Genomic DNA, 20,096 nt, shown 5'->3' on the forward strand with positions numbered 1-20,096 from the left:
TAATAACTGCAATGTGAATCACGCCAAGATGTCTACAGTAGACCAGCAAATGAAAGATAGTGACATTTAGCCTTATTTCAAATATTCCAGTAATAGACCACTCTGATAATTGAAGTTTTTAAATCAATGGGGAAAAATAAATTTACACTAGTTTTGACACTGATCTAAACTCATTCAGCATTTAAAAGCATCACAGTGGGGTAGAAAGGATGGGATACAGCATAATCATTCATCTTCAAACCCCATCCTTGCACTTTCCAATTGCTCTGTCCAATTTTAATACAGCACTTGAGGTGAAGTCTCATTAAATCAACTGCTAAAATAACCAGGGTTTTTCCATAGCTACTGAAAACTCCTGGAGTCTTGGAGTCTGAAATGACCGTCAAATATTTCCACAATCTCTTTTGAACTACTTTTGAAAAAAGGAGTGATCTACAGCATTGATCTACAGAGTGGAGGATCCCAGTTTGGATTTAAAGCTATTGAAGAACATGTAAATTAGGAAGTTAGATACACAAATCTTTTCTTCCTGCCTTTGAATGGAACAAATGTTTTCCCATCATAAAGTTTATTTAAAAAAAATAAGTTGAAAAGCAAATAAAAATTGACAGGCACCAATAAAAATGCAGACAACATCTGTTTAAAATCATTTAATATATCAGAAAGGCATTCCTTTTAAAAATTCAGTCTAATCAGTCCTCATTGTGGCTGTTGCCTTCCTATGCTATGCACCACTTGGCATGTGTGGCATCTGAGTGGCACTGAGATATGTTTCAGATTCTCTTTTGCCAGAGACAAAGGCCTTTTTCAGACTTCACTCTTTTTCTTCATCTCCATACGGTAAATGATCTGATAACCATCATCCCAGGCATAGATCTGCCTCTCTTTGGGGTTGTACTTCATACTGGAGTGAGAACCATATCGTTTTGGGAAGTAGACTTGGGCAGCATCTTCAGATGCCATTGAGCCACTGACATCAAAGGTACATTGAATACGGGATCGGCTGGGCAACCGTGTATTGTATACTACATAAAGAGCTCCACAGATGACAAAAGCACTCTCTGCATTCTCCCGAGGGCATGGTGTGTCCCACATTTGCTCAATGTCTAGAGATGTAGGATCTAGTTTGGCCAAAGCTATATTTTTCTCATTTTCTTGTGTGGCATAAATAGCCCAGATGCCTTCCTCGTCAGCCCCCAAATCAATGTAGTTGTAGGATGCAAGACCAAAGACAGGGATCTGCTCCTCAGCTGGGAAGACAGAACTATCAACAATTGTTTTGTTGGTCAAGCTAAACTTGATGACCTGAAATGTGCCATGTCGCCGAATATAATAAAGATATCCTCCATATACCAAATGTCCTGTGCCAACCCATGGGTAGGGCAACTTGATGCGTGCAGCCTTTCGGGTGGCAGAAAAGAGGGTGAATTCTCTCATCCTTGGAAAAACATAGACAGTGTCATTGCTGGTGCCATCAAACACATAGATCTTCTCTGAATTACTGAGGGGGTCTTTGGTCCAGAGTCCAGCAGTGCTGCCAAACCTCTTTAATATCTTCATGGCTTTGACTTGGGATATGGTGTCACTGCAATCTATAAAGAATAGTTATAGCATGCTTAATATCTACAATTTCACATCATACTGAAGCATAATATCAACAGATGTAAACACATAAAACATTCCATCTCATGTTCAGAAATAGGTGGCTTAACTTTTACAGATTTCTAAAATTATTTATATTTTATATACCACAAATTATTTATAACAGAGGGACTTTGGAGTCCTAGTGGACGATCACTTGACTATGAGCCAGCAATGTGTAGCAGCAGCCAAAAAAGCTAATACAATCCTGGGTTGTATAAATAGAGCCATAGAATTAATATCATGTGAAGTATTAGTACCACTTTATAAAACCCTATAAGACCACACCTGGTGTATTATATGTAAATAGTTCCATTAAAGCATTAACAATAGTTCACTAAAACAAGGACAACAGAAACATGAGGTAAAGCGTTTGACAGCCGAACACGCGGGAGTTTTGACAGCTGTCAAAACTCCCTAACAATGCGCAGGCGCAACCAGCTGACAGCTCTCAGCTGTCAGAGTAATACAGAGCCGCCAGCCACGAGGAGCCGAGCTGTCAGACGCTCCGCAAAGCTGATTGGAGCGGAAAGCAAAGCGGGAAAAGACCGGCCGCTGATTGGACCAGCCAGCCGGCTGCAGACTATAAAAGCCGAACCTTTCTGTTATTAGTTGCTCTGTTCTAAATAAACCTGTTGAAGTTACCAGCTGTCTTTGAGTGGTCTGTCAGCCACTTCACTGGCGACGAAGGTGGGATTCGCTTCCCAGAGCTGAAGTCACAGCCAGGAAGAGAATTCCAGGCCGGCGGAGCTAGTCACTGGAAGTTTTCACTTCCATAGCGGAGCGGACCACCGGACCCAGACAGTATGGCAAATTTCGGACGTGTGAGGGAGTTTGACACCCGCCACCCAGAGCGATGGGAGTCGCATATGGGGCAGGTCGAGGGATTCCTCCTCGTCAGTAAAATTACGGATGACAGAGCCAAAGCCGCAGCGCTCCTCTACATCAGCGGTCCCCCGGTCTACAATGCTGCTGTAGGGCTATTCAGCCCAGTGCCGATTACCGAGGTCCCGTACACCGAGCTCACCGACCAGCCCGCTCGGAATTGTACTGGCGGGTACAGTTTGCCCAGCGAAGACAGCGGCCGGATGAAGCTGCGAATGGCTTCATCGCAGGAGTCCAGCATGCCGCGCGGAGCTGCAACTTCCCCGACCTGGAAGATCGGATCCTGGACCAAGTGGTCATCGGGTTGAGAGACGAACGCCTCCAGAAAAAAATCACATCTAAACCCGACATGACCCTCGCCGAAGTCTCCCGGGAGATCTTGGCGTACGAAGACAATCACAGGAGAACCCTTGCCCGAACTACGGCCGAACCCCAAGGAAGCGTCCATCAGGACGAAGCGTCCTTCAGTGACGAAGAATCCATAGATTTGACAGACCACTCAAAGACAGCTGGTAACTTCAACAGGTTTATTTAGAACAGAGCAACTAATAACAGAAAGGTTCGGCTTTTATAGTCTGCAGCCGGCTGGCTGGTCCAATCAGCGGCCGGTCTTTTCCCGCTTTGCTTTCCGCTCCAATCAGCTTTGCGGAGCGTCTGACAGCTCGGCTCCTCATGGCTGGCGGCTCTGTATTACTCTGACAGCTGAGAGCTGTCAGCCGGTTGCGCCTGCGCATTGTTAGGGAGTTTTGACAGCTGTCAAAACTCCCGCGTGTTCGGCTGTCAAACGCTTTACCTCATGTTTCTGTTGTCCTTGTTTTAGTGAACTATTGTTAATGCTTTAATGGAACTATTTACATATAATACACCTGGAATACTGCAACCAATGTTGGTCACTATGCTATAAAAAAGATATTGAGACTTTGGAAAAAGTTCAGAGAAGAGCAACTAAGATGATCCAAGGCCTGGAGGCTAAAACATATGAAGAATGGCTGCAGGACTTGGGTTTGGAAAGTCTAAAGAAAAGAAGAAATAGGGGTGACATGATAGCAGTATTCCAGTATTTGAGAGGCTGCCACCAAGAAGAGGGGGTCAGATTATTCTCCAAAGCACCAGACAGAAGGACAAGAAACAATGGTTGGAGACTGATCAAAGAGAGAAGCAACCTGGAATTAAGGAGAAAGTTCTTAACAGTGAGGACAAATAACCAGTGGAACAGCTTGCCTTCAGAAATTGTGGACGCTGTATCACTGGAGGTTTTTAAAAAGAGACTGGACAGTCACTTGTCTGAGATGGTATAGGTTCTCCTGCTTGAGAAGGGGGCTGGACTAGAAGACCTCCAAGGTCCCTTCCAGCTCTATTCTATTCTATTCTATTCTATTCTATTCTATTCTATTCTATTCTATTCTATTCTATTCTATTTTTGTATGTTAAAAGTATGCTTTCCTGCAAATACTTTGCCCATTTCTGATCCAAAAGCATGTACTTTCTCAGTGATGAGATATAGTAAACAACTAGGTTAACTTAGAAAGTATATCAATGATACCTTACCATATCAAATTCTAGCTTATACAGATTATCTGAATACACTTAGGGTAAAACTTAGGTTCTCTACTGGACAGTCTGTGCAAAAAAAAAAAGATAGGTAATGAAGGTCAGGATCTACAGCAACTTAATTGCTGGTAGTTTTCAAGACAATTCCACAACAATTTGTCTGGTATGATATATGACTCCTGCCTTGGACAAGGGGTTTGATTAGAAGACCTCCAAGGTCCCTTCTAGCTCTTTAATTTTATACTTCTATGCTATTGACGAACTTTTGAGGATCTTTTGGAGTACTAGTGGTGTTTATGACACAGGTAAATTAAAGCCTTCAAGATGTTTTGCTACGCTGTTGCCATGAAGGAAAAGAAATTCGAAGCTGCCGCAACAGAATTACAGTGGGAACATGAAATATGAACACAGGAAATCTCAGCATAGTGAAAGATGAAATGAAAAGTAAATGACTACAGATTGACAATTTAGACATCAGTACATTGAAGGACATACATAAACACACATAAGCAATGTTGTTACTTTCATAGTTATGAAGAATGTTGCCAAGATAATTCTTGGGTACAGTGCAATAACTGAATATTGTCAATCAGACATTGCAGACAATCCTTCAATATGATGATTATCCAAACATGCTTCAACACTGATGCAGAAAAAGAGGATTTTAACCAGTTTTATTATCAAGTTCAATCTGAAATCAAAATAACGTAAAAGCAAGATAGGCTGCTTGTTGTTGGAGACATTTAGAGGATAGTCTCCATTTACAAGAACTTCTAGTACTTGAAGATGAAGGATCAGTATTCCTTATCTTTACCAAGTCAGAAGGCTAAAGTAATTGATGGAATATCTATGAAAATACGACAGACAATAGAAGAAGAATCAGTAACCAAACCATGCCATTAAATCTGGAGAATAAAATGTGCTTCTTATGAGATAAAAAAATCTTTGATTGTGGCAGGAATATGCTTAGGGAAATAGGAATCCCAGAATACCTGACTGTCCTTATGCAAAGCCTAAATGGGTAATCCTTGACCTATGACCATTATTTAGCAACCCTTTGAACTTATGACAGTGCTGAACCAATAGAGGTTAAAAACAGTCCTTGGAGTCTGGCTATGCCAGAATCACTGCAGTCACATGATCTCAACCTGGGTGCCTGTCCCATGATCACATGTTCACCATTTGCAACTTTCCCTGCCATCTTCCCGGAAAGTCAATGGGGAAACCAGTGGGGAACATCGCTAGTCTCTGGGGTGAATCTCACCTACCTGGCCACCCTCCTCCAGTACCAGTGCACTTGCACCATGGTGGCCACTTGAGCATTCTTACCCTCCCTGAATTGCATCATACTGCCAGGCACCCTCACTGACCTGTGGAGTGCCTCTCATGAACCCCATTGCACCTTCATGCACCTTTCTAAGTTTCCTCATGCACTTTTACACACCCTCCCTTTGCTGCACCTCACCCCTCATTGACTGTCCTTGGCCTTTCCCTTGCTATCTCCTCCACCTAGCAGCAGCCACTTACCTGCCTGCAGGCCTGGGGCCTGCAACTTTCAGCCAGATTTCCCATTAACTTTGGTCGTGGTAAGTTGGCAGAAAGCTGTCTTATGTAATGATCATAGGATTCAGTTAACCAGAACTGCAGGGATTGCCATTATTAAGCAAGGCAATTATGGTTTATGAGCACAGAAGCTTGATTGAAAGAAGATATGCATGATTTTAAAATTGGAGGGGGAAAAAATCAATAATCTTGCTATGGTGATGACACTACTTCGATAACTGAAAATGGAAATAAATCTGGAAACTTCAGTGATGAAATGCAGGGGGTACACGGAAAAAAGGAAGCTAAAGGAAGCTAAAAAAGGTCAAACTAATGACAAGAGATACAGCAACCAGCCTTTTTATTAGCTCAGAATAATTGAAGCTCCTGTCTGGAAGTCTGTAGTAAATTTGAGTACTTGATTATCAATTAATTGTTTATATCTGTTATAAAGGAATAAATATTGAAATGATGGATTTCTGTCTTTTAGGATCAACTATCAACAATAAAGGATCAAATGGTCAAAAATACATCTCAGACCAGCACTTGATAGGATAGCAATGAAGACCTTGGAAAATATATTTAGATATCATAATGTGTCAATATACACAAAGGCCAGAATTGTGTAGAAATGGTTTTCACTATGACACTCTGTGGAAGCAGAAGTTGGACTTGGAGCAAACAAGATACAAGAGTATTAATGCTTTTGAACTTTGGTGTTGAAGATCAAGGTTGTGAATAGCCAAGAAAACAAATGGATCACAGAACAAAATTCTTTCTTGTGGCACAAATGACCAGGCACAAATGATTGTACAGTATATTAGACAAAGGTCTATTTCCTTAAGTCTATAATTCTGGGAATGATTGAAAGGGAAGAAAAAAGAGGATAGCCAGCAGCAAAATAGATGGACCTGAATTCAGTGGTAATGGTTGCCCACTGGAAAATGAGACTGGAGAAAATCTATGTTGATCCAAAAAAACTGGACCTTCCACTTACAGGAAAATGCTAGGAAGAAAACAAAATCTGTTGTTATAAAATGTAAATGTTCTTTCTGTTGTAGGAATAAAATATTAACTCCCATCCCCTCTTCCAAAACTGTCCATCCACTTAGGCTGTTGTGCTAAGTGAAGAAGAAATGCAACAACTTCCATTGGTGAGGACATAATTAATTACAGCTTCTGCTGTACACCAGCTATATCATTTTGTGAACTTTGCATGTTAATCATTAAAATAATTTAAGGCTATGTCCTTTTTAATAACAGGCTGCTAATCTGTCTTGATTTCTTTAACAATGACCAACATAAAGTTACCAGCTATCCACTGCAATGAAGTCTCTTTTTTAATGGACATTTGTTATATTCTGGTAGGAGAATTGTTTTCAGAATACTGAAGTCCTTCTTCCCTCTGGCAGAATTTTGAATTGTAAGATATGAAATAGAGTTGAACTGTATATCTAATCCCCACATGGTGGTAAACATTTACAAATGCCTATCTTAATATTACTTTATTTAGTGCCTAGGCTGACATTTATCACTGAGCTGAGGCTTTCTGAGCTATGGTTTTGTGAATAATTGGCTCAATTCACACATTACATTAATCAATAAACCATAGTTTACACACCAAAATGGCTGGATTAACACAGCATGCTAATCCAAACCCAACAACCCACATTACAGCTTTGCCCAACATGCGAACACTGCCAAATATATCTTAATAGGTGATGGTAACATTTGGGAACCATATGAAAAGATATGTGAGAGGATCATTGGGACTGGCTTCTAGTGCGAGCACATGACCTGGAGCAGGGGTCCTCAACCTTGGCAACTTTAAGACTTGGGGACTTCAACTTCTGAGAGTTGAAGACCACAAGTCTTAAAGTTGCCAAGGTTGAGGACCCCTTACCTGGAGAATTCTTCTTACCTGTCAGTTTGTCATATTTCTCATTCTTACGCTTCTTGCCAGTAGAAGCCTGATTCTCCATTAGCTTATCATCTACTTCCACACAGGGTGGGGCAGGATTTTGGGTCTCAAGATAGTCCACCTCTCGCTCCAGTCGGTCCACCCGTATTGCAGTATTTTCCACCTCTGCACGGAGGATTTCCTTATCTTTTTCTACTGTCTCCAACATGGACACCACCTTATTCTTGAAATCTCTCAGTTCAGTGGAATAACGGCTACTCTGATCATGCCACTGGGAAATGCGTTCCTGATGGTACAAAGGGAATTAGAAGCTTTAAGGGGAATGTAGGGAAACTCTTTAGCAAGCATGCTATGTCCGAACAATTGCAGAAGAAATTTAAAAAGCTCATAACCGGATAAAAAAATGAACTCAAACTCAAACAGCATTCACTCTATAAAAATCAGGTTATATTTGATTTGACATACTACAGAGTCTTTGTTATTGTAGTCTAAATACTGAATCATGAACTTAAAATCCTGACATGTTAGAATATCAGCTAACCCTGAGATATTTTCATCTACCTTCTGGATTTGCAGGCATCCCTATGTACCCATATTTTCATTTTTAAGATTTTCTGCCATTTAGTTTTGCTTTTAAAATTACCAAGTTGCAATTTAGACTTTAGAACTGTTATTTTATGGTTCTGTCTCCCAGTCAGCAGCATGCATCCAGCTGCTAACACTCAGAATAGAGAATTCTTGAATTTATCGCTGAAGTGCTTTAGACTTGTTATGTTTAAACAAGATGCTCCTGGTCTTCCAAATAACTGTAGCATTTTAAAATATGGAACAAGACTTTACAATCGGGGGAAAATGTTGTTTTCAGAATGTTGCAAAGCTCTCGTGACAAATACAAACTAAGCAGCCTAAAATTTTCACATTCGTTCAAGCTTCCATACCATCATCTACAATCACGAACAGCACTCTCTTTCGAACTGAACATGTAGCGAGTTCCTGCTTGAGAGAGGATGGTTTCTTCTCAGCTAGCACTTCAAACTATTCCATAAGAAAACTATACAACTGCAGTCCTAATGCCGTGTGCCTACCAAGTTCAAAGAAGAATGTGTCAGTTGCCATCTCTATGTGCTCACCTCTAAGCCAGCCAGCCTTCTCTCCATGTATTCCATTAACTGCTGTTGCCCATCGACAGCACTGACCAGGATAACCAGCAGAAGCAAGATAGGTTGAGGAGCCATGATTGTGCTGGTTGCCTTGTGCTTTGCTAGCCAGAGATTTCTGTACCAGAGTCTACTTCACACCACTGGAATGTTTTGACAGTTTCTCTGTAAAAGAAGGGAGGGAGAGAGCACACTCTCATTTGCTAGATTTTATTAAATCCAGATGTCTAGTTGTAGAGGAGAGGCTGGCCCATTCCAAAAGAAGACAGCTTTGAATCTTAACTCCTTTATTACCAGAATCTTACAACTACTGGAATTCAGTAGTGAGTGGATAGGAAACAATACTGTACTTATATACTGTAACTTTGTGATCATGTTGTCAACAAAGTATAAAAATAATACAGAAAGGCTTCTGCAGAGCGGTATCTTTGTCCTGGGAGATGGATGAGAATAACTTTCAAATGGCATTTAGACCTTCTGGGAATATTTCAAACGTCTTTGTGTTTACCTGTCTATAGTTTGTATATGGCAGACTCACCTACTTTTTTATTGTGTGTTCATATAAATATTTCATTTGTAAATATGATTGTGCACATATTATATGAACCATGTTGTCAAGCCCCGTGGGCTCGACATTGACGGGAGGGGAGAGGATGACAAATGGCTGAGCAGTGTCTCCACTGAGCTGCCAAACAGCTGTTTGGCGCAAGAAGGCCTGGGGGAGTACAGCGGCAGGGATGGCCAGAGGAAAGCCAGAGAAAGCCAGAAGGGAAGCATTAGGAGGGAGGCAATGGAGGCCAGCAACAAGGACAACGCCAGGGAATGAGCCAGGGGCAGCCTTACCTGGACAGGTACCAATTGTGGAGCCGCTGAACAGCTGAGCAGCTGCGAGTCCAACGAACAGCTGATTGGCGCAGGAGCGTCACCCAGTAGTGTGGACTGAAAGGCTGAATGGGAAAGAGAGCCAGAGGCCTGCATCCCCATTTTGACCACTAGCCACCAGATGCTGGTTAGGTGGGTGGGGGTGGGGCTGGTAGGGAGGACGGTATGTAAGGCCCTGGGAGGAAACCACTCCCAGTGCTAACTTTGTTTTGCTGTCATTCAAGGCTTGTCAGACCGTTCCAGATTTTTCCCAACTACCTTGATGTCTACCACATTTTTTCCCCTTTTCTTTCTCTGGGACCCAGGGGTTGGTAAGGATGCTGACACATGTCTTGCTTAACTATCATTTACTGAACAAATTATAACTGACTGGGCATGCACATTTCATTAAGCAACAAACCTATTGCAGGGGTTGAATTTGTAGGAGGTGACCAGGTGGAGCCTGTGGGCAAGTTCAAACACATCATCAGTTTTGAGTCATTATGTTGCCGCAAGAAACCTAAGTCCAGCTTCCATGAATTCAGTTAAACTTTATCTGGGGTCAATTTGAATTGACCATTAGAAGAACAGATTCCTATGTATAATAGGTAGCATGAAATAAACATTTGGTGCTTTGAACTCTATTCCTGTTCCTGGTTTCTTGTGCCTGACAGAATTCATGCAGGATTCTAAGCCACAACCACACTGTCACTAAACTATGTGAACAAGCTTCATATTGACTTGACTTATTCAACTTCTTTGTCTTGTTTCATGATTATATTTTTACTTCAAAATGTAGTAATGGTGATTATTTCCAAAATGATCTTAATAAATGAACTGTGGTTCTAGAATAGCCTTCTTCAACAAGGACCTTCTAGTTATAGCTGGAAGTTGCAGCCCTACTTGCAGTATGATCCCTGAATTTCTTTCATCTAAGGTTTTTTAGATGAAAGCATCCCATCATAGACCTCCCCCACTGTAATCCTGCTCTTAGGTTTGCACTTAGGTAGGGGCAAGGAGTGCCAAGATAGGAAGTGGCAGAGGTTATCAGTAGCAATATCAACCCTTTGTAATAACTATCCAAAGGTCAATATTCCTATCAAAAGAAAACAGCAAAAAGAAACACTACCAAGTAATCCTATGTTCTTCCTGATAGTCAACAGAGAAATGGCCGTAAAGGCACAAAGCAATGTGACCAGATTATCCTATAAGCTTTTGTACTCGTTTGGTTAGAGTACTTTATCTGCATCCTATGTCACTAAATGAATGGTAAGTTGAGCTGGAAAATTTGCTTACAGTCCAATTCCCAAGTAAAAATAAATGTATATAACATAATTTTAGAAGGGTGTCTGTGTAAATATAGATCTTGGCATTTGCATACAAAATACATCTGTTTAGCAAGTGCAATGACTTGAACGCTAATATTGTTTGGAAGGAAACAAAACCACAATTTATACATGAGTACCCACTTCATAAATAAGGTACACATATGAATTTTATTTTACAGGGGAATCAGATACTAAGTATGTGTGTATTGTATCAAGCAGTGACTGCTAGTGAGTAAAGTGGCAAACTTTAAATATTTGTCTCTTGGGAAAGGCGTTCCGATCAAAATCCTGAGGATTAGACTGCAGGCTAATCCATCAAGTATGGATTTCACTGAATAAAAGAAGTAATGGAGAATGAGACGTTGAAATACTTAGCTGAAAAGCAAAGGCAAAACTTTATTATGGAAGCTAAGACTTCCTGAAGAGCTAAGCAAACAACTGTTTCTAAAAATTCACAGTCCAAAACATAGTAGCAACTTTTATTCTGTAATGAGTACTGACTGCTCAGATACTGCCTGGGTTCTATGACAGTACCGGATAGGAATTGAACCTATAGAAATACCACTTATTCTAAATAAGGAAGCCATAGATAAGTGGTTGAGCACATGCTTTGTATGCAGAAATCTTCCTTCCCTACCAGAAATACTACAGAGCTGTAGAGTTCGCACATCGTTCCCAAGTTAGATTGAGCAGCTTCTTTCACATTTCAACATGCTTCTCTGTTTGAGGATTGTGTACAACATAGCTGATATCAGCACATGTTTTGAGGGACAGAGGCTATTTTGGATTTTTTTATGGGACAGGAATGGGTGTTTTCACCTCACAATGTTTGATATATCCATTTCCACCCTTATTTCACCTCTTTCCTTCAATTATGCATACTTTAAAAAATGGGTGGATAATTTTGCAGCCAGATTTTGGTGATGTTATCTCAGGGTGCTCTGGGCATCTCTGAAGTAAGTAAAATAGCTGCATTTCACCTCACAGGGGCATAATACAGTATTTTTTATTTTAATTTTGTTAACTTAGCAAAACTAAAGTTGAGTTTTTATTAACATTCACACTTTCAGCAGGACAATCTTGGATATTTGTAGGGCACAAATGGGGGCTTATAATTGTCATTTCTGTCCCAATCCATATAATTTTGGTCTTGGCATAGTGCATTATGTGGATCCAGCTAGTAGTAGTTTAGTCAATCAAGTACAGATAAATCATGGCTTACTGTGACAAAGGAATGCAATCAGTGCTGACAATACCAGACTAGATGGGCCAGTAGTCTAATTCAGTATAGGGCAGTTTCCAATTAAACTTCATTTCAAACATGAAATGAAATTAGGGGAAAGAGATTGCTTTCATCTGTTTATATGTGGAACAGGATTCTGGTATACTTCTGAAGGGTAGGGAGCCTGTCTTTTTTGTTTTTTGGGTTTTTTTAGACATGGGTCGGAATGCAAAGCCTCTCAAGATGCAGTTACATTTGTAGTCATACAATTCTGTAGAAACTTCATGACCAGTTTTTTGAGAGTTTATTGGGGTCAATAATAGATTAAGATTCCCACCACTGCCAGTGCTAATGTTCTCTTTTGCAAGAAATGTGGTGAATAATGACTGTACACTTGCATAAAGTCCAGCATACCTGGTCACTGGCCCAAGACCCGTGATGTGCAGATGATCCTTAAATGTATTTTTGGAGGGAAGAAAGGACTCCAGCTCTAAGAAAAGCCATTACTCAGTAACATTAACTGACTCCAAATAGTAACAAATATAGAGTTCTCAGATGCTTAGAAGCTTCAATATGTTACCTTTATAAGTGACTGAAGGAGAGCAGGAAAAATCCTTCATTATCAAAATCAGTTAAAAATGAACTACCATTCATCTGAATTAGCAAAACAATCAGGTTTTCAGCAGATAACTAGATCAATATCTGTGTGACAGGCTACAGTACTGAAGAATGCCAATAGTTTAGAATTAATTACACGTTTCTTTTCCTGATGCTTCAAGATCACGTTTATTGCCACTGGCAGAACAGAATAGGTCCATTGTGTTTTTGGAACCATTGATTTGCCTTTCCGTTATGAACCAAGGCATCACCTTGCATTGCAGTTATTTCCAGCTGGATGATTTCCAGTGCTACCAGGTGATACACATTATGCAATTAACATGTCCCTTTAGCTCTTAATGGATAGGTAGCTGGGCGTTTGTTGCTGTCTTTTGTTCTTTTTGTTTCTAGTGCTAGTTGGTGAAAGTTGGAAGAATGAGTAGGAAAACATGGGAGAACTACAAGTGGGACATCATCTGGACTGTCAATAAAATTCCTTTCATTATGCAACTGGTCTGTATTATGGAATTTTATTTATTTCATTATATTCTAATAGAGATGATAGAGTCACATAGATTGAGATGGGCTGTATAGAAATGTGATAAATAAAATTATTCCTAAAATTATGCAGAGATAATAATGGGGACCAATGTATATGCTGTACAACAGGCATATCAAACTGCCAGCCCATGGGCCGGATGCATCATACTGAAACCACACCCACCCCATTGCCGGCAATGGGGAAAAAGTTGCGATACATCACACGACATCACATGACGTCAACAAGAGCCTTGGTGGAGCAGTGGGCTAATGCCTCCTTAAGTAACACCAGCTGCCTGCAATTAGTGCAGGTTCGAGTCCCACCAGGCTCAAGGTTGACTCAGCCTTCCATCCTTCCGAGGTAGGTAAAATGAGGACCCAGATTGTTGGGGGCAATTAAGCTGACTTTGTAATAATGCCGCTTGGGGGGGGGCGAAAGCCCTAATAAGCAGGCATATACATAGAATGAAGGCTACTGCTAAGCACATTGATTTGTGCTTTAGATTGTAAGCCGCCCTGAGTCTTCGGAGAAGGGCGGGATATAAATGGGATTAAAAAAAAAGTTTGACATGCCTTCTCTACAATAAACAACTATTCATGACTGAAAGAGAAATTAAAGATTGGGAAAAAAGACTGATTATACAACCTATTTCCCCACACAATTGTTGTTGTTAGTTGCAAAGTTGTGTCCAACCCATCGCAACCCCATGGACAACATTCCTCCAGGCCTTCCTGTCTTCTACCATCTTCTGGAGTCCCTTCCATGAACAAGACATGTATCACTGTTGTTTCCAGATATTAATATTAAGTTGTACAACAATAAGAAAGTAAAATAATTCATATATTTAAATTCTGAGATATGCATTACAAATATTTTTTCACCACCATAAATAAAACAAGCTGATACTTTAATATTTCTTCGTAGATCACATTTTACCAGCCTTTAAAGCACTATGAGAATTGAATTTAAGACTGATTTGTGAAAACAAAGAATCTGATTTTTTTTGTTCAAGATTTCTTCAACTCAAAGCCATATGCTGCCATCTAGAGGCTTTGCTTACAATCATGTTAGCATAACTATAACTACAGGCTTTAATAGAGATTTTAAAAATGCTTTTTCAAGGAAACTTTAAATTTCAGTAATATTATCTTATTCCTGGAGTATAAATACCATAACCCCTAACCACTGTGGCTGATAGAAGGTGCAGTCCAAAATATATTAGGGATACTAATTACCTATCTGTTGAAAGAAAAAGAATACTTTTTTTAGGATTGTGCAAATAATTCCATAGAGAAACTGCAGGAAGGCCTGACAGGTGCAATGACAAATCTTGAGGTAGTAATAGCTGCATCATGACTTCAAGGAATAGATTCAAAGGAGCTCTTCATTTAAAAATTTTGTGGGATTAACAAAATTGTCTCTAGTACTGCAGATTTTGCACTGAAACATCAGCAAGTTGCCTTGTGGGAGAAAAAAATACTGTAGTATAAAATAGTGCTGAATCTGAGTCACAACCTTATATTTTAGCAGGCATATGCATCTTCTGAGGAAAGTGGCACATAGGCACTATAACATGAGCATTCTCACAAAATGGCTACTGTGGGGGAAATTGCCCGTTTACCAAATGGCTGTCACTAACATCCATTTATCAGAATATAAGTTAGCTCTGAATAAATATTCCTCTTTTCACAATAGTGCCTTATCATTTTTTTCTAGACAGAATTATTTCCATTAGTCACCATCAGCATCTTTGTAAACAAATATGTTAGAAGTTGAGGCTTTGTTTCTCATTATCTTAGGCTTCCATTTAATTGAATTAAACTAATTTTGGGGGGAAAAATTGAATAGGACAGGAACTCAATAGGTGCCAACGATGACCCTGGGTACCATATTGTCTTTTCCTGCTTTATTCCAGCTTAATTATCAACACTTCCATCTATCCATACATATAGATATGTATCTCCAAGGGTTCTCCAAAATGGTCAAAATTGAATTTTAAAGGGGCCATCTCAGAGGACAATGCATTGGGTCAAGTCTTCAACACTGGGTCAACCTGGGTGGAAGTGTAAAATTCTGAGTATCATCAGAATATTGATGTAGCTGATCCCAAACAAACAGATGACCTCATCACATGATTTCATGTAGACGTTAAACAAAAGAGGAACGAGAATTTGAATCGTAACTGTCAACGAGTTAGGAGTCACAAGCATCCTTCTCACGTAGTCAACAACAATTGGAACCATCATAGATATTACCATCATACTGAACCATGGCTGAAACAAGTCTAGATAATCCACTTCTTACACAATTTCTATAGCTGAAACCCAATCACCATCTCCAACACCTTCTCTAGAGTGGAGAGATTGGAGATTGGACAAAAATTTATCATGATGGCTGGATCCAGCTATAGTCTCTTAAGGAGACTATAGTTTTCTTTAAGACTGAAGGACACCCCTTTCCACAGTGAAGTAGGCAAGCACTAAATGGGCCACTTTCCAGGTAGCCTTGACCATATGGAGGGACCTGATTCTAACAAACCACTGGACTACTGGTTTGGTAGAGGAATCACTAATTGTAAGGCTACAAGAAGCTACTTTGGACCATTCCTCTCTCCAGGCATTCTCAGGGTTAAAATGGGTAGATGTTAAGTGAATAGCTATTTTCCATGCTGGCCTATGGGATTTCAATCTTGTGATGGACAATGAAATATCCTGGGGAATAGGGAGAGCCTTGTTGTTCAGCATCCTTGAACATAGCCAGACGTGAGCTTGTTGTCTTCTAATGTGGAATGGTATGATATTGCTAAATACTGGTAACCAATGCACAGGAATGGGATGCAATATGTCAGAGATGATACGCGTTGTCAGGCAGAGTTGGACAGTGACCATTTGATTGTGCGAACTGTTATGCCACATGCTGGCATAATATTCAGCTGTTGAATAAACCAAAGCAAAGGCTGTTGTTCATAGGGTGCAAGCATCAGCACCCCAGGTTGTTCCAGCCAGTCTGTTCAGTAAATTGTTGCAGCTTTTCAATTTTGCAGTTTTTTTCATCTTATCAGAAGGTTAGTGATATATCCTGTGTTATCTCTGGGTACTTCAGAGAGTTATTACATTGTAAAACACGGTTCCAGAATTTCACTGAAGGCTGGTAATTTGCATATTTATTGCTGAGTTGGATTGTGGCAATTTTTGTTTTGTTAGGTTTGGTTGGAGGAAACCATTTGTTCTGAACCAGCCAACTACCGGCCTTGTAATAAGGCAAACCCCTGTTCAAGTAGTAGAGACTGGAGAGCGTCTGAGGCTGCAAAGCGTCTGCCAAGTTTAATTCACAAGCAAAACAACAGAACAAGAAACACAAGAACTTGAATCCTCAAGCGGAAGGGTTGCTTTCAGCAACCAGCCCCTCCCCAAACACTCCTTTTATTTAGAGTTCAGGGCGTGGTCTCCCTGTGCCTCCTCCCGAGGAGACCCGCAGCCTTTTTCTGCTTAGTCCTGCTCGACTGCCTCCTGCGTCGGGCGTCCTTGAACAGGGCCAGCTGTGGGTCATCATCCTCCGCACTATCGGGCTCACGCAGCTGAGAAGAGGGCCCCGGCTGGGAGCTCTGCCAAGCCTCCAAGCCATCATCAGCCAGTTCGTCTCCCTCCTCCCCCTCATCTGAGTCATCCGATACATCCGAGCTGGCAGCCGGGCCCACAGGCTGGCCCTGAGTCACAACACTATCCCGCACCGCAGGGCCCTTCCCCCGGGTCTGCCGATCCGGATGCGGTCGGGATGGGAACTGTTCGTGAAAAGCAGTCACCAACGCAGGGGCATGAACGGCGGTCGCGTCTTCCCATGTGAAGTCCTCCGGCCCGTACCCTTTCCACTCGATCAGGTACTGGAAGCGACCTTTCAGCCAGCGGGAATCCCTGATGCTGGCGACCTCGTACTCGGGAGTGCTGCCGCCATCGCGAGGTCCTGATGGGGGAGGTTCCGCTTGGCGAAGTGGACAAGCCGGTTGTTCGGGGACCAACAAGGACCGATGGAAGACGGGGTGCACGCGCAGGGAACGTGGCAGAGTTAAACGATAGGCGACCGGGTTGATGACGGCCTCGACTGGGAACGGTCCAAGGTAACGGTGGTCCAGCTTCCTCGCCGGCCGAGTGGATGGTAGGTTCCTGGTGGACAGCCAGACCCGATCCCCCACCGATAGTGGAGGCGTATCCCTTCTCGACCGATCGGCGAACCTCTTGTAGTCGGCCTTGGCCTTCTCCAGCTGCCGTCGCACCAACCGATGGATCGCCTGTAACTCCGCCATGAATTCATTCGCTGCCGGCTCCGGTGAGTCCACGGGAGAAAGGGGGAAAAACCGGGGGTGATAACCCACGTTGGCCAAGAACGGTGTCATCTGCGTGGAGGTGTGCTGCGAGTTGTTAAAGGCAAACTCGGCTATGGCCAAATAGTCCACCCAATTGTCCTGCTGCAGGTTAACGTAGCAGCGCAGATACTGCTCTAAGATGCCGATGACCTTCTCGGTACCCCCGTCGGTCTGAGGATGATGCGCGGACGAGAGGCAAACCTTAATGTCCAACGCCCGCATCAACTCCTGCCAGAAGCGGGCTGTAAACTGGGCCCCCCTATCGGAGACGACTCTATCGGGGAGGCCGTGCAGCCGAAACACCTGTTGGATGAACATGCGACTAGTGGCGCGAGCTGACGGTAAGCCGCGACAGGGGATGAAGTGCGCCATCTTGGTCAGCATGTCCACCACCACAAACACTGTCGTGAAGCCGGAGGATGGGGGTAGATCCGTCAGAAAGTCCATGGACACAGCCCCCCAGGGTCTCTTGGGTGTTGGCAAAGGCTGCAGTAAACCAGGCGGGGCCCCTGTCGCTGACTTGGCCTGCCTGCATGGGATGCAGGAGGTGACATAAGACTGGACATCGTGTCGGACTCGGGGCCACCAGAAGGTACGGGAGACCAGGTTCAGAGTCTTGAACAGGCCAAAATGCCCCGCAGCCGGGTTATCATGACACTGGCTGAGGACGAGTCCCCTGAGTGGCCCTCCTGGAACATAGAGCCGGTCACGATAATACAGGAGTCCATCCGTGACCGACCAAGGCGAATCTGGCCCCACCTCTTCCTTCCACTGAGCCACCCACGCCTCCTGCTGCTGCGCCTCCCGGATCCGAGCCCGTATGTCCACCGGCTCCCGCACCGCAGCAAAAGACTCGACGGGGATCACTGTCCTGGGCGGAAGCTTGTCTTCCACTCGGGTGTACTCGGGCTTCCTGGACAGAGCATCCGCTCTCTGGTTGTGCCCGCTTGGTATGTACCGCACCCGGAAGTCAAACCTCGCAAAGAAGAGGGACCACCGGATCTGGCGTTGGTTCAAATTCCGAGCGGTCTGCAGGCTTTCCAGATTCTTGTGGTCCGTCCGGACCTCGATTTGATGCCGCGCCCCCTCCAGATGATGCCTCCAAGCCTCGAACGCCGCCTTGATGGCCAGCAGCTCCTTCTCCCAGATGGTATAGTTGCGCTCCGAGGGATTCAATTTCCGAGAGTGATACGCGCAAGGGAAAAGGGTACCGTTGGGCGTCGCTGCCTGGAGTAACACGGCCCCAATGGCAATGTCGGAGGCGTCCGCCTCCACGACAAACGGCCGTTGCGGGTCAGGATGCTTCAAGATGGGCTCCTTCATGAAGGCGTCCTTCAAAGCTTGGAACGCCTGTTGTTCGGGGGCGTTCCACTGGAACCGAGTCTTCTTCTGCAGGAGCCGGGTGAGGGGGGCTGTCAAGGCAGCAAAGCCAGGGATGAATGTTCGATAGTAGTTGGCAAATCCAAGAAGTCGCTGAACATCCTTCACGCGACGCGGGGGTTGCCAACTCTGCAACGACTCAACTTTACTCGGTTCCATGGCGATGCCCTCAGGAGAAATGCGGTGACCCAGGAAATCGATGGTCACCTGGTAGAACTGGCACTTCTCCAACTTGGCAAACAGCCGATGTTTCCGGAGGCGCTGCAGGACCTGACGGAGATGCTGATGATGCGCTTCACGCGACGGAGAGTAAATCAGGATGTCGTCCAGGTAAATTACGACAAACTGGTCCAACAGATCCCGAAAGATGTCGTTCATAAAATGCTGAAACACAGCGGGGGCGTTGGTCAGGCCAAACGGCATCACCGTGTACTCGAAATGTCCATAGCGAGTATCAAACGCCGTCTTCCACTCATCACCCGGCCGAACCCTGACGAGGTTGTAAGCTCCACGCAGGTCCAGTTTCGTGAAGATCTTAGCCTCCTGGAGTCGGTCCAAGAGCTCGGGGATGAGGGGCAGCAGGTAGCGGTTACGCACCGTGATGGCGTTGAGTTTCCGGTAGTCACAGCAAAGCCGTAGCTCGCCCGACTTCTTTTTGACGAAGAGCACGGGCGCAGACACTGGCGAGGACGAGGGCCGGATGAAACCACGAGCCAAATTCTTTGTCAGGAAGTCCCGCAATGCAGCCAACTCGGGCTCCGACATGGAGTACAAACGCCCCACTGGGAGAGGCGCATCAGGGACTAGATCAATGGAACAGTCATAGGGCCTGTGCGGGGGTAATTGGTCCGCCTCTGACTCGCTGAACACATCAGCAAAGTCGGACAGTTCGGGAGGCAAGGAAACCCCTGAGGAACCCTCCACCTGGCCGGCACAGATATGGCGGGTGTGATCCACGCACTGCAAACTTGGGAAGGTGACCAAGTTCTGAGACCAAAAGATCTGTGGATCATGCGCCCGGAGCCACGCCAGTCCCAAGACCACGGGGAAGTGCAGATCCGAAGTGATGTAGAACTGGATGGCCTCCACATGGGAACTGATGGCCATACA

The 20,096-nt window shown here is 43.5% G+C and overlaps 1 protein-coding gene across 1 annotated transcript; it reads right to left on the minus strand.

The window, feature by feature from the left end:
* Positions 1-618: 618 nt before the first annotated feature.
* Positions 619-8,853, minus strand: OLFML3 (olfactomedin like 3). Its single transcript, XM_081325971.1, has 3 exons — positions 8,671-8,853; positions 7,541-7,826; positions 619-1,592 (listed from the first exon to the last, which is right to left on the minus strand). Exons 1-3 carry the CDS (start codon positions 8,773-8,775, stop codon positions 808-810), a joined length of 1,176 nt encoding a protein of 391 aa, XP_081182097.1. The 5' UTR covers positions 8,776-8,853; the 3' UTR covers positions 619-807.
* Positions 8,854-20,096: the final 11,243 nt, after the last annotated feature.

Source organism: Vipera berus, assembly GCF_964194415.1.
Source record: "Vipera berus genome assembly, chromosome: 3".
In the NCBI taxonomy this organism is placed as follows: Eukaryota; Metazoa; Chordata; class Lepidosauria; order Squamata; family Viperidae; genus Vipera; species Vipera berus.